This window comes from Pristis pectinata, chromosome 22 (assembly GCF_009764475.1).
Source record: "Pristis pectinata isolate sPriPec2 chromosome 22, sPriPec2.1.pri, whole genome shotgun sequence".
NCBI lineage: Eukaryota > Metazoa > Chordata > Chondrichthyes > Rhinopristiformes > Pristidae > Pristis > Pristis pectinata.
The window spans coordinates 20,192,682-20,211,504 of record NC_067426.1 but is presented as its reverse complement, the minus strand read 5'-3'; the positions used below and the strand labels follow the sequence as shown (position 1 = coordinate 20,211,504).

Here is an 18,823-nt window from a genome sequence, read left to right as displayed (position 1 = left end):
AATTTCAGTGCCAGCCCTTTCATTCCTTGTGCTGTAATATATTGATGGAGTGCCTATGCCTGTTTGTGGAGATGAATTTGGATTCCTGGACTTTCTTAATGTTATGGTAGTATACATTAGGAGATGGTGCATAAGACCCACCTGGGGTAGGGTGAAGAAGAGGAATTCAGGGACATGATGACCTTGACTGACATTGGCAAGGTGGTTCAGGTTTTCCTGTCATTTTTCCTGCAACATCTGACAGATCATTGTGACCATCCCCTTCATGAACTCATGTCTTCTGAGGCATCATCCCTCACTGATAAGAACTGATCACTGAACATTCTCACTGAATAAGGTCTCCAGCTGATGAACTTTCTCCACCTCCTCCCTCTTCCAGCAGGTTGCCCTTCTGTGAGACCTTCCCTCTCTCTTCCCATCATGATCCACTAGCTGGCTACTAGAGTCTCAAAGTCCGTTGCTGAGAAGGTACAGTTGAAGACTCCACTCACGTCTATATTTGTTTCTTGCTAGCCAAGGCCTACACCTCTCTCTAAACCTCAATTTCCAATTCCCTTAAGAATGCAAGGAATTGATAACTTTTTCACCTGTAAAGAAAGGGAGCAGTGTGTCCATCAAATGCCTGGATTCTTGTGCATGCTTGGCGGAGTGCAATAGCAGGATCACCACAGCAAAATTTGGCAAGGGCAGCTTCAAATCAGCAGCAAAAAAGAACTAAGATTATGCAGTGGTCACACACCATACTTCCAGCACACATAGGCAATGCATGTCTTACCCAATTTGCCACTCATGCTAAAATGTGTACAGCACATGAGAAGCATTCAAAACGCTGAAGGAAACTCTGCTGTGGAGCTCACATGCAAGGCAATTATCAATTTAACACATTTCACTGACTGGGAATGTGGCACTGACATCTTAAGCTTCTTACCAACAAGATATATGTAACTAACAGTACAAATATGGCCATTATTTATAACTAAAGAATAAACAGCAAAGAAAATGAAGATAGCGTAGCATTCTAGAAATACCAGACTATCAGGCAGAGAGGTTTAATACAAGCGTTGATAAATCCTGATGCAGGATTTCAACCTGAAACCTTGATAATTCCTTCTTCCCACAGATGCTGCTCGACCCATTGAGTTCCTCCAGCAGATTGTTTGTTGTTCCAGATTACAGCATCTGCAGCCTCTTTTGGCTGCATTGATAAATATATGTGGCAAACTGTGCTAGGTGAGTTCATATTTGCACTGCAAGTGGGATAAATAATTGCCAAGTCTAGAGCCAGCCTGTAGATATCCCTTCCATTAGTGGATAGATTATTGTTCCGATGACATGTTGTTTTGTCTTAAATATCGTTGTTTAAAAATTGTAATTCATCATGATTGGTTCTCTCAATAGGTGCTGCACTTGGCACAATACCCCAATGGCTCCCCCAACCAAAAACAAATAACAAACTTATGAACATTTACCTTTAAGAAAGTTGAGAGAACTGTTCTGTCAGTAATTGCAATGAAACATAATCTGTGCAGTTCCCAATGGCAGCTTCCTTAGAGATGGCACCCATTGCAGTAATGCTGTTGGGGATCATGGAAAGTGGGTTCTAATATTAAAGTGGCTCTTTCCATGACAGCCAGATTACAGCAGGTTTCACTGAGGTAGGGGAGAACACTAGAGAGATGTGGGAGGGGAACATGTCTTCAGTCTGTAAGGTGACATCCCTTTCCCTTGCAATTATCTGCACAGGTTGACTGCTATGCCAAAGATGCAGCAGAGATTGCAGCATATACCTCTGCCATGCATTGCTGCAAATAAGTACTGAGAGACTAGGTAATGATGTGTAAAATACAGAGAGCATTAAAATAGAGCCAGGTAGATGCAGACAGTACACAATGATGACTCAGAGGGAACCATTTAATTCATGTCTTTTTGCCAACATGCTGCAGGGTTTGATCTGTTTATATTAAGTTAAAAAAGGTCATAGGTTGCACATTATTCCTCCAACTTCCATCAGGAAGGCTGAGATGAGCACTTCACACGTCAATGTTGTCGTTAGATGCATGAATGATGCCAGAGAATCATCAGCTGTGTTAAGGTGAATTATGCCTGGAAGTGCTTGATTCAATTTCACAGGAAGTGGTTGATTTTGCATTAAACATGCTGGAAAGCCACTTTTCTTACTAAACAAGATTTGTGGATTAAAAAGGGGGCAAATGGACTGGGGTTCTCCTAGCAATTTGTTATTCTGTCCCACTCCAAGGGGTGAAGTGTAGAAGCTGGTGGTAAGAATGGGGATAGAGAAGAGATGGGAAATATTTAATCATAATATATGGTATATCATTAATGATTAATTTAATGCTCTAAGTGCACCTCTTTCCCTTTTGGTGATCAAATACAACATTTTCTGCATGTGCTGAAGAGATTTTTATTTTTTTGTGCAAATTAGTTTGCAACAGTCTTAAATATCTTTTCTGACTCTAACACTGTAGAAAATTACTTGCATTGTAATTGCTCAGAATTTCTCATGCTAATGTGTATATAAGATTTTGTTTAATTTTGATGTTTGGATCATACTGGCACCACATCTCATCTACATGTACTGAGTTGGTTCACGGTATCAAAGGGACATTTCTAACCTCATTAAAAAAAAGAACTTGTTAACAAATAACTGATTTATTTCAGAGATAAACTTTGACCAAAACTTCACATCTGATGGAGTTTAGCATTATATTTTTTGACATAGACATGGATAGCACAGATATGGTTCGATAAATAGTCATGAATATGTAACAGTTCACTTTTTATTACATTGATAATCGCAAGTCAGAAATTCCTATTAACCACACACATCATGGTGATGGTAGTCATTATTCAGAAAAAAAGTTGCAACTACATTTGGGAAACATTTTTCACAAAGGTCAGAAGTCAAAACAAAATTGCAGCACATATGGAATAACTGTTTTCTTCAGTCCACTTGCTTGACATTACACATGATATTAGTTATTTTTACAATAAAGTAATCATGCCTACATGAATATCTAAGTGTTTTAAACAAACCAGAAGGAAAAAAGTATTGTGGTTTCAGATTTGCAGAGAACCCCTTCCATCTAATAATGTTCAATCCAATCCATGAGAGGGTTTCCTCAAATTTCAGACATGCACTATCCAACCAATAGGTTGGTTAACGCAGTTTCAGAACCCAGGCTTTCCTTATAAAAGGTCCATCCTACAAAATATTGTTCAGCTCACAATGCTTTGCTGCCCTTATGGCCAATGCAATTTCTGACTTAAGAGCGCATCTTATGAACTTTATCCATCAACAAATGATCCCCAAGACCCAATGGATACAATACAGTTATTCTACATGCTAACTTTTAATATAGTCTTTACATTTTTGTTAAAAGTTGAGTATCTCTTACAGGTACTGCAATTTTTCTATATCCCACATCTAATAAATAATATAATTAGTGTTTGCAAATAAGCTTACAATCATTGATCCATGAGTTCCAAAATAAAAGGACTATGATTATAATTCATATCCTATTATAATATGAATAAAAGGGTACTTCATCTGTTAACATATTTCTCTAATTCCATTTAATACCATTCGATCTTTATATTAAAAAAGTCAACCAATTAAAGCTTAACCAATAAAAAGTGTTGATGTGTTTCAAATATACAAAGATTTTGAGCATAACTTATATCCAACCCAAGATTCCTGATAATAAAGCAAACAAATGTTGGACTAATATCAGGATCTGCAACAGTACCTCATGTGCAGACTTTAGGCACCAAGGTAAATCCTTGGCTTTTATGATCCTTATTTTTCAAAAATCAAATATCAACTTCAACCTAGAGGGAGAAGGGAAACAATCCTGAAGCAACACTAATGCATCAATTGTCCATCACCCTAATTGTTTGCTGAGCAACATGGAAGTCATTTTAAAGAGGTTACAGTTAAAAGGACAGCAATGTATGGAATTAGTTTAACATCAAGGAATAGTGAAATGAAAAAAAATATAGTTCTGCAACATAACAACTGCAAAATGCAATAGCACAAGATCCTAACATAACCTTTTTGACTGGAGGTAGCCTTTCTAGATCATACAGGGAAGTAACGTTAATTTTCCTTTTACAAAATAACCACAGATCTCAGTAGAGATTAAGAGATTACCGTAACCAACAATTTGACCAAGTGCTGTCTCCCAAATTAATCTCCTTTGTTTAACTATTTTTTTCTCTATTGCATCTCAGAAGGCAGCCTTAAAAATAGGGGAAATGTCAATTCTAGAAGCAGCAAGAAAATGGAAGAAAAATCCTCTCATCCTGTCAAACAAAAAATACATTAATGTGCTTACATTTTCTGTCTTCATAAACTGAGTTTCTAAGATGAATAATGGAGTTTTACTAAATCTGATTGTAGTAGAGAAGGTAGTTACTGAGATTTGTGAGACTCCAAAACAAAATGTTTTCATGCATTGGTCATCTTCTTGCTAGATGACTCCCTGTTTGATGAACTTGAGCAGCTCTTTGCGGTTGCTCAAGATGGTGTCATAACTCTCCTGCAGCCGGTTTTGATGGTCCACTACTTTCTGCTTGAGGCTGCGGATCCATCGCAGCAAGGCCAAGCGGCGGTACATGACCACTTGGGTTTGGTGCTTCTCTTTCTCTTGCTCTTTGAATCTTTGTTTCTCTTGAAGACTCTGGACTGCCTCAAATACTGATGGCAGAAAGGAATCTGCAGCAGGTGGAGTCCCTGGAATGCTTTCAACCTCAGCTTCTGTGATTTGTTGCCAAGGATCGAGTTTATCTCTCTTGATAGTTTCAGATGTCTCCCAGATGCTTCCTTCCACACTATCAGGGCTTTCAATACTCAGACAGCTGCTGGAATAACCATTGTCATCTGAAGGAGAGACAGCAAACTCTTCACAATCTCTAACCTTGGTAAGTTTGCTGGGGTGGCCCACTTCAGCTCCCTCTGGTGGAATTCGGACACGCTCCGCAGAAGGTGGTCTGGTTCTCCCCGATTCCAAACTCAAAGATCCAACCACAGTGAAAGAACTGCCCTTCTCTTTCTTCATTTGCAAATTCGGTTCATTTATTAGTTTCGGACTATTTCTGAATGTGGTCCCATCAGACTGAAGCTGACCAAAGTTCTCATTCTTGTTATATAGCTCTACCACAAAATTAGAATTCTTGTCCTGTTTGACATCTGTCATACCAATGGCTTCACTCCTGATTTGTAGATCATGTGTTCCATTGTAAAGCTGAGAATTTGGAGAAACTTCAAGGGCTCCTGGTGCCTCGATAGCAAACATACTGATTTACTTTAAAAAGCTGGAAAATATAGCATTACAGACACATATGGAGAATCATATTATCATATAACAAATCTTTTATAATGTGGTAAGCTACTAAAAAATTAATAATGGATGATCATAAAAAGACATAAATGCAAATCTGTCTTTTCTTTTGTGTGGACTATTTTGGGACCTCAGGTCATCATAAAACTGCTTTTGTGCATAGTAACCATTATTATGACAGAAATTATGATGCTAGAAGAGTCATAGTTTCACTAGCATGTTAAGTCGGTTTGACAGGTACTCATAGAGCTCTTGATCCTTCATTCTGAGTTCCATTTTGACCACACTGTTTTAAGTTTTTGAATTTTGACCATTGTTCCAATCCAAAAATAGCCAGGCAAAATAAACTCCAGTCCCAAGACACGAGATATAATTTAGAGTGGACTTTAGGAGCAAAGGGCATTTAATTGTTTTACTTGTGATATGTGCCAATGTGCATTATTGTGATAATCTTTTGGCCCTGAATCACTAACAAAGTACTGTACAAAGACAACAATCTAAGCTTAAAACTAGACATTTAAAGTTTTTGATGGGGCGAGGGATCAAGTAAGTGTTGTGTGGGGGGCAGTAAGGTTCAATACGGAGACCCTTCCTGGACATTGTTTGGCCTGGTGTGAGCACAGTTGATTTTGAGCCCTTCTCTCTTTGATGCCATTTCTTTAGCTCCTTAGCAGGCTGCTTCAGATCAAAGCACGTTAGTCAAGATCCTGAGAAATATAAATATTCTGTGTATGGTGTTCAAAAGCAAAGTGTCAAACCACAAGAGACCAGGGATTTGGACAACATGACGTTCATTACGCTGAATCATTGTGGATCAACAAATCATAAGACCAAAAATAAAACAGTGACCTATATAATCAAAAGGGTAATATTAAATGGTAATTATATTCAAATCCTGATCAAATTGCACTTGTTTCCAGTTACCTGAATAGAAGGGAGATATACAGGATCTTGAGGCTTGTCAGAAGAAATGTGAAACACATCTGCAGTGATAGTAAAGAAAACAAATTCACCTTCATTGTTTTCTATTTTGTTGATGAATAACCTACCAAAGTTACTTTAACACCACCATTTTCTTCCTCTGCAACTGTCTCCAACTCTACTTATTCCATATGCATCTTGATTGAAATTCTACTCTTCATGTTGCAGTGACACCATGGTGCAGCAGTTGTGTTGCTGCCTCACAGCTCCTGCAATCAGCCTTTGATCCTGACCTCTTTTGCTGTCTGTGTAGAGTTTGAATGTTCTCCCTGTAACCAGGTACTTCAGTTTCCTCCCACGTTCCAAAGATGTGCTTTTTGGTAGGTTCATTGGCTGCTGTAAATTAAACCTAGAACATATAACAGTGCAGGACAGGAGCAGGCCCTTCGGCCCATGATGTTGTGCCAAACCAATTAAGATAATGATGCCTAATTGAACTAATCTCTTCTGCATATGATCCATATCCCTCCATTCCCTGCATATTCACGTGTCTATCTATCATATCCGCCTCCACTACCACCTCTGGCAGCGCATTTCCAGGCACTTACCACTCTCTGTAAAAAACTTGCCCCACACAGCTCCTTTGAACTTTCCCCCTCTCACTTTAAATGCATGCTCTCTAGTATTAGACATTTCAACCCTGGGCAAAAGATACTGGCTGTCTATGCCTCTCATAATTTTATAAACTTCTTAAAAGCTACTCCTGGGTTGCAGGAAAGAGAATGGATTGGAGGGAAATAGATGGGGTAATGGGATTGGTGGGATTGTTCTGAGAGCCAGCATAGACTTGATGGGCCAAACTGCCTCCTCTACATCACAATATGTTAAGGATCCACCAACAATTACAAATACCTCCAAGATATTCAGCATCTTCAAACCAATGTTCATGCCACATCCTGATCTCTGCACTTAATGCCATATGCCAACACATGTCTGCTATTTACCTCTCTTCAGCTGCAGACTATCTCAAAACCTTCCTTATCCACACCTCCATCACCCTTTGTCCTTCATTCTATGTCCATTCAGGTAACAGGGATCATAATCTATAACAACCCTTGTGTATCACTGCACTTCCAGATCTTTATTTCCTTTAAACTTCCTGCAATCCTATCTCCTTCCAAAATCAACCACTGTTGTGTATTCTTTACTCCTTCTGACTTTCTAGTCTCTGACCCCAGACAATCAACCCTCAGTAGAGATCTCTGCTGCATCCCTACCTCAAAAAACGAGCACACATATAATGTTGTTGGGCATTTTTATCAACTGGCTTTGTTCCCATATCTAGTTCTTTGGCCAGGAGCCTTTTCCCCAGACAGTTGGACTTTTCTCTCAAAATCCAGAACTCTCACTTCACCTGGACCACCTTGTCTGGCCTTTAAACCTCCCCATCTCTTCTTTCAAAACTCTCAGAGCAACAATCAACAGCCCCAATGTTTCTACTCTGCTAATTCAGACTAACCAACCCTACCCCAGGCTGTAACAATCTGCTAGCAGCACCTGTGTTATATCTGAGTTAAGAACAGCATGATTGACTTTAGCTTTCAATAGTTAGGAACCAAAAAATAAAAAGATTTACTTAATTTAAAATGGAAGACAGACAGGGAAATGCTTTTTCTGTTAAGATAAAGCTACTTTGATGCTTAAAAAGTTAGTGAACGTGCTTTTTTGTTGTGTTAAACTGCCATTTCTGAAACGCTGTCAAAACGAGTTACATATTACAATGAAGAAACAATAACCATAAATCATTATCCCTTTACATGACGACTGACAATGTTTTGTTTGCTTGGCTACTTCAAAAGAAATGGCTTTACATAAAAGAACTTCCAGAAGATAAAGAGCTTGAATATGAGTTTTGAGTTCTGGACACAGATATTTCATGTTCCATCGGGACACAATGTTCATCTATTCCACTTGCAAACTCTTATCTGAAAGTTTATGACTCTATATTCAATTGTAAAACACCAGTTTTCAGGAAAAGGTATACTCTGGAGGCTGAACCAGTTTTTTTTCCTTTGAGTAGTTTGCCAAGTTCTCTTTACTTCTGTGGATCACTTCAGTGTAAATGTGAATCGATGTAGGGTGAGACACTTTATTGAGCTCCTGCCTACCTTTTCAGATGATCAAAATATCCAAAGGCTGAAGAAAGCAGAGGGATTTGCTTGGTGCACGGCTGACATTTAATCTCATCAACCTCACCAACACAAATTTTCTGGTCAATTACATCAGTGGCGATCATGGGACTATGTTATACAGAAATTGGCTGTTACATTACCCTTCATTATTAAAGGTAATTGTACTTTCAAAGTACTTCACTGGCTCTGAAGCAGTTCATAACAGGCTCTGAAAGGCACGACATATAAAAGTTACTTCTTTGCTTTCAATATTAATTTAGCTTCTATAAAGTTGCTTCATCAGCAATAGATCAATATCAAGGAACCCCTGCACTGTGGAGCATCTTCACCGGCACCTACTAAAGAGCCATAAAAATATTAAATGCTGGCTTTGAGAATAATAAAAAAATGAGAGATGCATTTTCCCATAAGAAATGTGGAAGTGACAATGTGCAATTCACACAATTACCTTAATTACAGTTGAATGTTAAACGTGGTTATCTGGAAGCAAAGTGAAGCAGGGAGCTAAGATAATGATTTCAGCTGTTAACAAGTTCTACAAATCAAACCATAATCAAGATAGTTACACAAGGAAAAGTTTTGGTAAAATATTGCAGTATTCCAACACCATTCAAGTCTTCCAAATCTGAAACAGAATCCAACTATTTTAGGCATCATGAAATATCATAGAATTGTCTGGAACAAGCACCAAGAACACTCTGCCTGCACACATGATGACCAAATGATTGCCTGAAGTCGTGAACTCTGTAACTCAAGCCAATCCTAGGTTCTGCATAGAATGAGAATTCACAGATCATTCGCTGATGTATTTTCTGCTCCTAACAACCAAGGAAAGTGCAATAAAAAATAAATAAGATTCATTGAGTGAAACATTGTGCAGGGTTCTTTGCCACATGCTGATGTGCCTTTGTAACAGTACTCATTTTACTTGGAGTCCATTGAGGCACTTTAGTAAAAAGCTTGTCTGACTACTTGCAAAAAGCAATGTGCTCTTGCCTAGCAAAGCCAAATAAACCAAGGATAAAATTAAAATAAATCTACATGATGTTTACAGAAATTGTCTAAGCTTATGAATCAAATACCACAGTCATTTTTAATGAATTCACCTTTGCTGTTAAGGGCAGTATTTATTGCCCAGCACTTAATCCCTTGGTGAACTACCTTATGAAACATAGCTGTCCATGTGATGAAGGTATTCCAATAGTGCTGCTTACATAGGAAGTTCCAGGATTTTGATTCAACAACCTTGGAAAAATGGTAATCAATTTCCATATCAGAATGGTGTAGGACTTGGGAGATGAACTTTCAGATGGAGCCATATATCTGTTCTACATGTCCTGCTAGGGCAGCAAGTCACAGGTTTGTGAGGTGCTGCCAAAGAAACTTTGGCAAGTTGCTGCAGTACATCCTGTAGACGGTACACACAGCAGTCATGTGGCACAGGGGAAATGACTGACGTGGTGACTGAGGGTTTAGTCATGTGGGTTACTTTGATCTGCATGGTATTGAGTTCCTTGAGCATTAGAGCTGCAGTCATCAAGGCAACTGGGCAGTATTCCATCACAATCCTTACATGCCTCATACATGCAAGAAAGGCTTTGGGGAGTTAGGGCATGATCCAGTCACCACAGAATATCCAGCCCTTCATCACCTTGAGTAGCCACATAAACTCATGTGACTGTTCTAGTTAAGTTTCTGGTCATTAGTAAACTGCCTCCCCCAAAATACTGATGGTATGCATTCAATAACAATGACTGAATTTTTCAACAGATGATAACTATATTTATATATGGTTAGTTTTTTGAAACTAAAATTTTAATTGCGAGTTTTAAAAGTTTTTTTTGCATTGTATGGTATTTTGTGCTACAATTCCTTTAATACAATTCTGTACATACGTGTAATGACTTATTTAACAGAACACTGCCAGACTTCGAGTAGGCAAGAGCAATCCCAAAAACACCAAGTCTGGTGACTATTTTAAGGTCGACATCTTGTATTTAATTTATCTTCAATTTTTGTTAATGTCTCATGGAACCATACTTACAATCACTTAAATGAAAGACAGTGGCAATTACAGTAAAAGTACCATCATCTAGCACATACCTGACTTGACAGGTACCAGATAATCAAAAATGCTCATTTATCAGGAGTCAGCTCAACCGTTCCCTCAGTGGAGTTGCTCTTTCTGAAATGCCAGTTACTGCAGCCTGCTGGATTTTATGCTGGATAACAACATTTTTACAGTATCACATAATACTTCTTATAAATAACTGAAATTAATGTATATTCTTCCTGGACATTTAACATTAGTGAAGGAATTGGCAGTTCCAGGAAAATCCCCAGTAGGCAACCTCATACAAAGTTGATTTCACTGCAGATCCTTGCAAAGACTTCCATGTAAAGGCGTGACATGACCCTTTTGACCCTGGGGAAAGGTCTATAAACATGCTCAAGAAGCAGCTTGTATGCAACACAATGCAGACAATGTGTCCTCTGTGCTCATGACTGAGAGAACCTGGAAATCCAGAAGAAATTTCACAGTACAAGAACGAGCAACAAGTTAAGGGAACAATATCATAAAGTAGCATTACAGGACTGATATTATCATGAAGGAAAGTTCAGGTTGTCAAGGCAGCTGTTTCCCTTGCCACGTTTCAGTGCCTGAGGTAGTTTGTGCTATGAATGCTGTACTTGCTATGACCCCTGCATCCTTGCCAACCTCCATAACCTGCAATATAAGTTATGGTCACTGCATCCATGGTCTATGCCAGAAAACTCCTTTCAACTGACTAATGCCAGATCTGATCTAAATGCTTTTCATTTTCTTCCCTCTGTTCCACCCCTGCTAAATCTGTTGAAGTGTTTTTCGTGAACAACTTTTGACAAGAACTTATGGAGTTAAATGATTCTTTCTTCTCTCCTTGTTAATTTTCAGATGGAAGCGCTCCTCAAAGTCATTGTACAAACTGCTTTCAAAACATCTCATAAATATTAATACACAAAGGGAAAATATGCCCTGAGGTCCTTTCAGATATGCCTACAGAATTAATTGTGTCACTTACTTTTTGAAATTGAGTGCACTACCCTTGCAGGGTGAGAGAAAAAAAATCACAACATTGAGAAACAAGTGATGCAAAGCAAATTTATCTGGCTTTAATTAATCACATTTCCATTTATTATCTTGTGGCATCAATGCCAGGACAAGCTGTCGTAAAATTAGTAAATAGTCTGAGGAATGAACAGAGGAGAACTCAAATTAAATGACTGATTTGGCATCATCTCAAAACATCATTAAAAACAAGAAAGTAAGCAGGGTGGTGACTAACAAATCAGTAAAATGTCTGCAGGTAATAAGAGCCTGAAAATCTTGGCAACTTTCTTTCACATCAGTCATTTACTCGCGGTGTGTGGAGCTAAAAAGGCTTCCAATACAATGGGAAGAAGCTAACATATCATGTTATTTACTAGCATGTTTCTAAGCTCACTGCCTGAAAGTGATATCCCTCAGAATCTTTATCCAATTCTAGTAACATGAACCATGTTAAGAATTCCTTGAGTCTTCAAGTTCAGTTAAATATTGCTTATAATGTAAGGGTATTCTTACACTGTTTTACAAGATTTATACCTGTGATTCTTTCACTACGCACCCATAATTTATTCAATTGTTAAAATTCAAGCATAGGTTAGTGTAGTCATTTCAGTGGTTTCATGCTAAATGTCAAATTCAGGAATGGCATAATGGAGTTTCTTGTTAGTGCATTAAGATGTAAATTGTTAGAAGATACTAATGATCTAAAAGGCAAATGTAGATATGCTCAATTATATGTTCAATTGTACCTAATGATCTAATCTATGGCAAACAGTAAACCTAATATTAAAGATAAGGTTGGCAAATAATAAATATATTCATTTTTATTCATCAGTTTCATTAACTCTCACTCAGAGGTGATTATTTACACTTCCTTACAGGCCCAATACCTTGCTTTGTTACTTCCTACTTTAAACGTGTTTTTTCTTCCCTCCTCTCTGAACATTTTAGAGGCATTCATCATTTGCAATGCAAGAAGGTGGGTGAGTTATTTCACTCAGATTTCCTCCAATGTTGTACATGAAGCAACCAGACATTAGGTGGCATATGACTGTGGACTACAGTAACTTACTGTTTTTCCCACAGTAAAGCACCTTGGTTGGTGAGATTGACAACACCAACTCCTTGTAGATAATGCATTGCAGCATCACCACATTGTACCAGGTGCAGCAACACTGCTTCAAAGGAGATTTATTATCGATGACTATAGTCACGAGAATACTTTCAAATGCCAAAGGTGAAGAATCACAAGCACACTCACACTGATTCCACCAGGCAAGTCACAAGTTAATACTAAACTCACTCTAAGCTAATAACATTAACCTTATTTGTCTCAGCCCTTTCAATTCTTCACCATTCTCCACCACTTAAAGTTATTCTTTGACTTTTAAAGCAACTTGATAGCTATGCTTATAAATGGAGAAAGTATGTAAGTTTCAACCAAAGGCAGTGTCAAAGATATGAAGACAGATCCAGCAAATGGATAAATATTACCAGCACACCACAAATGACATCTTCAGAAAAGATAATGGAATTTTAATGTGGGGCAGGGTTACCTCAAAGGAGCTGAATGGATTACTGGTAAGAGTAGCAATATATGCTGGTATCGGAGTCCATGATTACTGGTATCAGGAAAGGAGGCAAACACTCTTGTGTTTATATAGGTTCACAGCCAATTAAGTACTTTTTGAAAATGAATGGATTACAGCCAATTTGCACAGAGCAAGTAATCTGTTTAAATGAATATCGGCCAGGAGTTTTAGGGTGCCTCTTCTCATCTTTTAAACAGTGCCCGGAGATCTTTAATCTATTTCAGAGAGAACTGACAAGCCCTTGTTTTAAATGTCTCCTTAGAAATGTGGCACTTCCAATAGAACAGCACCTCTCCATCTTGCATTGAGCTACAGCCTAGGTATCTGGAATGGGACTTGAACCCACAACCTATTGACTCAAAGGCAAGAGTGCAACAAACTAAGTTAAAGCTGATACTGGTGAAACAGAGGGGAATAAACAGCTCATTAGTCATCAAATAATAAAGCAGCTCCTTCTACCTTACAGAGTGCATATCCTTGGCTTGCCAATTTTCCAAGTACTTATCAGTAAAACTCAGCAAACAATATTGTCCTTCCAAACTGCTCACACATCACTAAACAACTGGCATCTTTCGTCACTGACTGCAAGGCTATTCACTGCTCTCTCGAGATTGTTATCACAAAGCATGCTTTCTCTGCCAGTTATAAGGTCTAATATTACTGCATTAGAAATGTACTGAGGTAGATTTAGGAGCTCTCAATTCTCAGTTCTGAGCCTTTGACTGGGGAGATTTAGCAGATCACATGAAGGTTCACATGAGCACTTCCCTACTGAGCTTGCTGCGTGTCTGGCAAATCCACCACCAGGCTCAGTAGGAAAGTAGTCATATCTAAAAAGGTAGAATGTGGCTTTGTCTTGCCCTAGTGTGAGGTGTCATCCATGGACAATGACCATCTAGGCACGGTACAACAGGACAGCTGACACCCATAGAGAAGAGGAGGAAGAAGAAAATTTGATTAGGAAGTCCTTGGTAGTGGCCAATTAAAAATGATGATCAGAACCAATGCTGCGTATAGGAAAACACTGATGCACAATACTAAAATAATTCAAGATAAAAGACCCTTGACCACTACACATAGTTTCCATAGATGAATTGCATTATTTGACATTCCTCTTGCTCCCCAACATCAGAAGTCCTCTAGTGTCTTCCTAACCCATGGCCTCTATCACCAAAACAGACAAGGGTTTCAGATGTACAAGGATGCTACCACCTACAGGTTCTCCTCCAAGTCACATTCCATCGAGATTTGGAAATATTGCTGTTCCTTCTTCAATGCTGGTTCTAAATTCCAGAACTGTTTACCTAATAGCAATATTGGAGCATCTACATCAGAAAGGTTGCAGTGGTTCAAGATGGCAGTTCACAATCTTCTCCAGGGCAATGTGGTCTTGCTAACAATGCTCATATCTTGAAAAACAAATTAAAAAAAAGATATTTGACATCAACAGAAAATGCTGAAATGTTGGACAGCGACACTGTGTTCAACATATTAATGTGTATGCATATGTTGCTCTGAGGTTACTCTTCTTTTTCTCTAAAATGTCTGCTTATCATGATATCCCATTAAACCTGTGGATGAAGGGCATGGGAACAGCAGTGAGGGATGAAATGGACAACCTTCTACTTTGGGCATCCTGATGGGAATTTCTTCTCACATGCTACCTACTAATTATTGAAGGAACAAGTACTGCCTACTAAAGTGATGGGCATATTATGGAATGGGGAGGAAAGGAATCTCCATCCATGTTTCAGCATTATGCAATGAGGATGAATCAGAGTGAAATCACTTCCTTCAGCAATATACTTAACCACTTTATCATCAGTGTGACTTGAAACATCCCTCTGTGATTGATTAATCTATGATTGGGTCTGTGTTGTGGCTCTTTCTGAAGACTGTTGTGGTTCACTGCAGTAGTGCTGGACTGGATGTGCATATGTTTTACAGCTAAACTAAAATTAATGATGTTGTACAATTGCTCCATTATAAGCTGCCTGTATTTCAATCTCCAAAGAAACCACACACAATTTTCTTTATCAATATCCTTCACAGCCACAATTATACTCATCCTACCTTCTACATTTGTTGTTACCACATCGTATCTTCTACATAAATGCCTTTTGCTATGTTAGCGATTCCTTTCTTTCCTTCTCATTTAGTAATTGCCTACTTCCCACTAACCCTTCACCTTTCGTAAAAGAAAGAGCCAGCATGGATCTGTAAAGGACAACTCATGTCTGGTATTTGAATGAGATAACCAATGAATGGTGCACAAAGGAGCGTTTACAGATGTTACTTCTAAGGACATTCAAAGTTCTATTAAAGAGACGTAACAAAAATGAGAGTGCAATCCAATGGCTTGGATATGGCATTGACAAGATGGTAGAAAACACTAAGGTTAATGGTTTATGTATTCAAATTTATAGTGTGTGATTCGTGTTATCCAAAGAGGATCTGCACTGGAGCCAGAGCTGTTCACTAGCTTTATAAATTATTTGAAATGAAAGAAGAAAGATTTGTATATCTACATTTGTTGATGACACCATGAGGCATGATAGATGGTATAGATGGAAATAAATATTCAGCTGTAATACTGAAGACCCCTGCTCTAGAGCTAGCAATGCCTCCAGCCAATCTATTCCAATACAGATGCAACACTGGCATCCACCTGGAGATGCGACACTGGCATCCACCAGGTACATCCCAAAGCAACAGGTACAGAACAAAAAACAGGACAGATCCATCTAACTAACTCCCTCCCAATGAGTCTATTGTCAACCATCAGTAAAGTGATGCAAGCTGTTTTTGACAGTGCTGAGAAGTGAACTACTCACCAATGTCCAGTTGGATTCGGTAGGATCTCTCAGTTCCAGACCTCATCACAATCTGAGTCCAAATGTGGACCAGAGTTGAATTCCAGAGGTGAGGTGAAAATGGCATCATGGCAACATCTGGCTGATTATGGCATCAAGGCATCCAGCATAGACCTAATGGGCCAAATGGCCTCCTTCCATTCCATTAGGAAATTTGGAAGGTATCCTGGTAAAACTGAAGGACAAGGGGAATACACTCCAATGGCTAGAATCATACCTGACATAAAAGAAAGATGATTGTAGTTCCTGGATGTCAATCATGCCAGCCACAGTTCACTGTAGGACTCCTCAGGGCAGGGTCCCAGGCTCAACCATCTTCAACTGCTTTGTCAGTGACCCTCCTTCTATCACAATGTCAGAAGTGGGGTTGTTCACTGATGACTGTGCAATTTCTATTACATTCACAACTTCTCAGTAAGATCAAGATAACATTCATAACAAGTAACATTCATATCTAAAAGCATCAGGGAATGATTATCTCCAACAAGGGATAATCTGTTCACCTATCCTTGACATTCTATGGCATTACCATTGCTGAATTCCCCACCATCAATATCCTATGGACCACCCACTGAATACTGTGTTGGATAACTCACCTTCTGACACCCCAAGGCCTTTTCACCATCTACAAGGCAACAAGTCAGGAACATGATGGAAAACACTCAACTTTGCTGCATGAGTGCAGCACCGACAACTCTCAAGAAGCTCAACAACATCCGGGACAAAGTAGCCTGACTGATGGTACCTGGCGAAGGATCTTCCACCTGTGACGTTAACTGTTTCTTTTTCCACAAGTGCAGCCTGACTTACTGAGTGTTTCCAGCAGCTTCTGTTTTCATTTCAGATTTCCAGTATCTGTGGTTTATTTTGATGTATCGCCCCTCATTGTAATTGGAAAATAGTATTATTTCAATCCTGCTTGTCATCTCTAAATTTTCAAAAATATCATTAAACAAATGGCATTATTTCAACCCTGCCCGAAGTATTCATTCCCTCCACCACCAACACACAGGAGCTGCAATGTGCACCATCTGCAAGTGCACTGCGGTTACTCTGAGAGCACTTCCCACACCCTGATCTCCACCAGAAAGATGGGCAAAGGTAGCAGGTACATGGGAGTCCCACCGACGGCAGCTGCCCTGCACGTCACCTACCATTCTCAGCTGGAGATGTATCACTGATCCTTTATTATCACCAAGTCTGATCCTGGAACTCCCTACCTAACAGCACTGTGGGAGCACTTTCACCAGAAAGGCTGCAATGGTTCAAAACCTTCTCAAGGGTGTCCAGGGATGGGCAATAAACGCTGGCCTCGCCAGATCCTAATATTAAAAAAAAACCCTCTCCCAAGGCACTGCCTGCTTTGGTACTTATAAACCTCACACCACGCCCCCATCACAGTGCTATTCCCCACTCCCACAAACACATAACCAGCCCCACTATTAAAGTCGCATGCCCTCAGCCTCAAACACTTCTCCCTTCACCCCTCCCGTCTCCAGCTCCCCCCACCCCCTTCCTGTCTGTCCAGTTCCTCTGCAGGATCCGCGGTGACTGCAATAAATGTTAATGACAGCTCTATATATAAAGAAAAACAAGGCTGTTTCACTGTCTCGCCCTTTGGAAAGAGAGGGATGTATTTCATTATCTCTAATGCTGAAATCTCTTTTGAAAACAAAACGGAAAGGGATTTAAACAAAATCCGCGATTCCGGTTCCCTGTCTCCGCAATAAAATCCGCACATGTTTCAAATACTTTCCGTCTGTGATTCCAAATCAGACCTGGGCTTCACTTTAATTATAAATTGTTCCTTCCATAGACATAACCCTTCCCGCCCACAGATGCAAGAAACCTCGCCGCAAAATCTCTCAATGCTATTGCACGTTTATGTAATTTCTGCTGCTTTATGCAGTGATCTGACTGACCTGCCATCTAGAAAGGTCTGCTCCTCTTGCTTTCTGCTTAAAATCGCATCGCAGCCTTGATCAGTTGCAGAGAGCGGAAATACATCACACACCGAGCTCAACAGCGGCAGTTCCGTCATTCCAAGCCCTGCAGAGGAAGCCTCTGCTAACACGGCGACCATTCATCCGCCACCTTCTCGGCACTGTGCAGCCTGAGTCCTGATTCAGCTTGACACGTTGCAAGGTCAAAGCGTCAGGTGCCATCTCCAGGACTGTCCTGGACTCTCCGGGATTTAAGGCAAGCTGTAGGAGCAAAACGCCACTTGTTTACTGATATTTCTGAAAACTCAGAGATGACGAGCAGGATTGAAATGCTACTGATTTCCAATTACAATAAGGGGCGATATAGCAAAATAAATGCTGGAAATCTGAAATGAAAACAGAAACTGCAGGAAATACTCAGTAAGTCAGGCTGCATCTGTGGAAAAAAGTTAACGTCACAGGTGGAAGGCCCTTCGCCAGATAGTGATAATGATAAATGAACAGGTACAACCATGGCAGATGGATTTCAATGCATACATCAGTTATGGATAAACAAAAAGTATTATTTAAATGCTGAACAATTAAGAACATGGATGGCCAAAGGAGATTTAATGGATTATGTATCTGGATCACTAAAATGAACAGCCAAGATTTTAAAAAATCACCAGAATTGAAATATGTATGCAAGGACCTGGCTAGATCCCATCTTGAATACAGTGTACAGTTCTGGCCTCTGCACACGCACAGGGACTAATTGACCTTGAAGAGACTGACACAACTTTGCAAATATGTATTCAGGGCTCCAAGGTTTAGACTATAAAGAGATTATATTACCTGTACTAAGCCTGTAGCCT

At 39.4% G+C, this 18,823-nt stretch overlaps 1 protein-coding gene across 1 annotated transcript; it reads right to left on the bottom strand.

Moving 5' to 3' along the window:
- Positions 1–2,784: 2,784 nt before the first annotated feature.
- On the bottom strand, positions 2,785–18,195 carry LOC127581764 (UPF0500 protein C1orf216 homolog). Its single transcript, XM_052036454.1, has 3 exons — positions 17,949–18,195; positions 6,285–6,343; positions 2,785–5,334 (listed from the first exon to the last, which is right to left on the bottom strand). Exon 3 carries the CDS (start codon positions 5,313–5,315, stop codon positions 4,491–4,493), a length of 825 nt encoding a protein of 274 aa, XP_051892414.1. The 5' UTR covers positions 5,316–5,334; positions 6,285–6,343; positions 17,949–18,195; the 3' UTR covers positions 2,785–4,490.
- Positions 18,196–18,823: the final 628 nt, after the last annotated feature.

Bases quoted from the DNA above. Each gene is read 5' to 3' on its own strand.
- LOC127581764 (XM_052036454.1), bottom strand. From the start codon at position 5,315: ATGTTTGCTATCGAGGCACCAGGAGCCCTTGAAGTTTCTCCAAATTCT.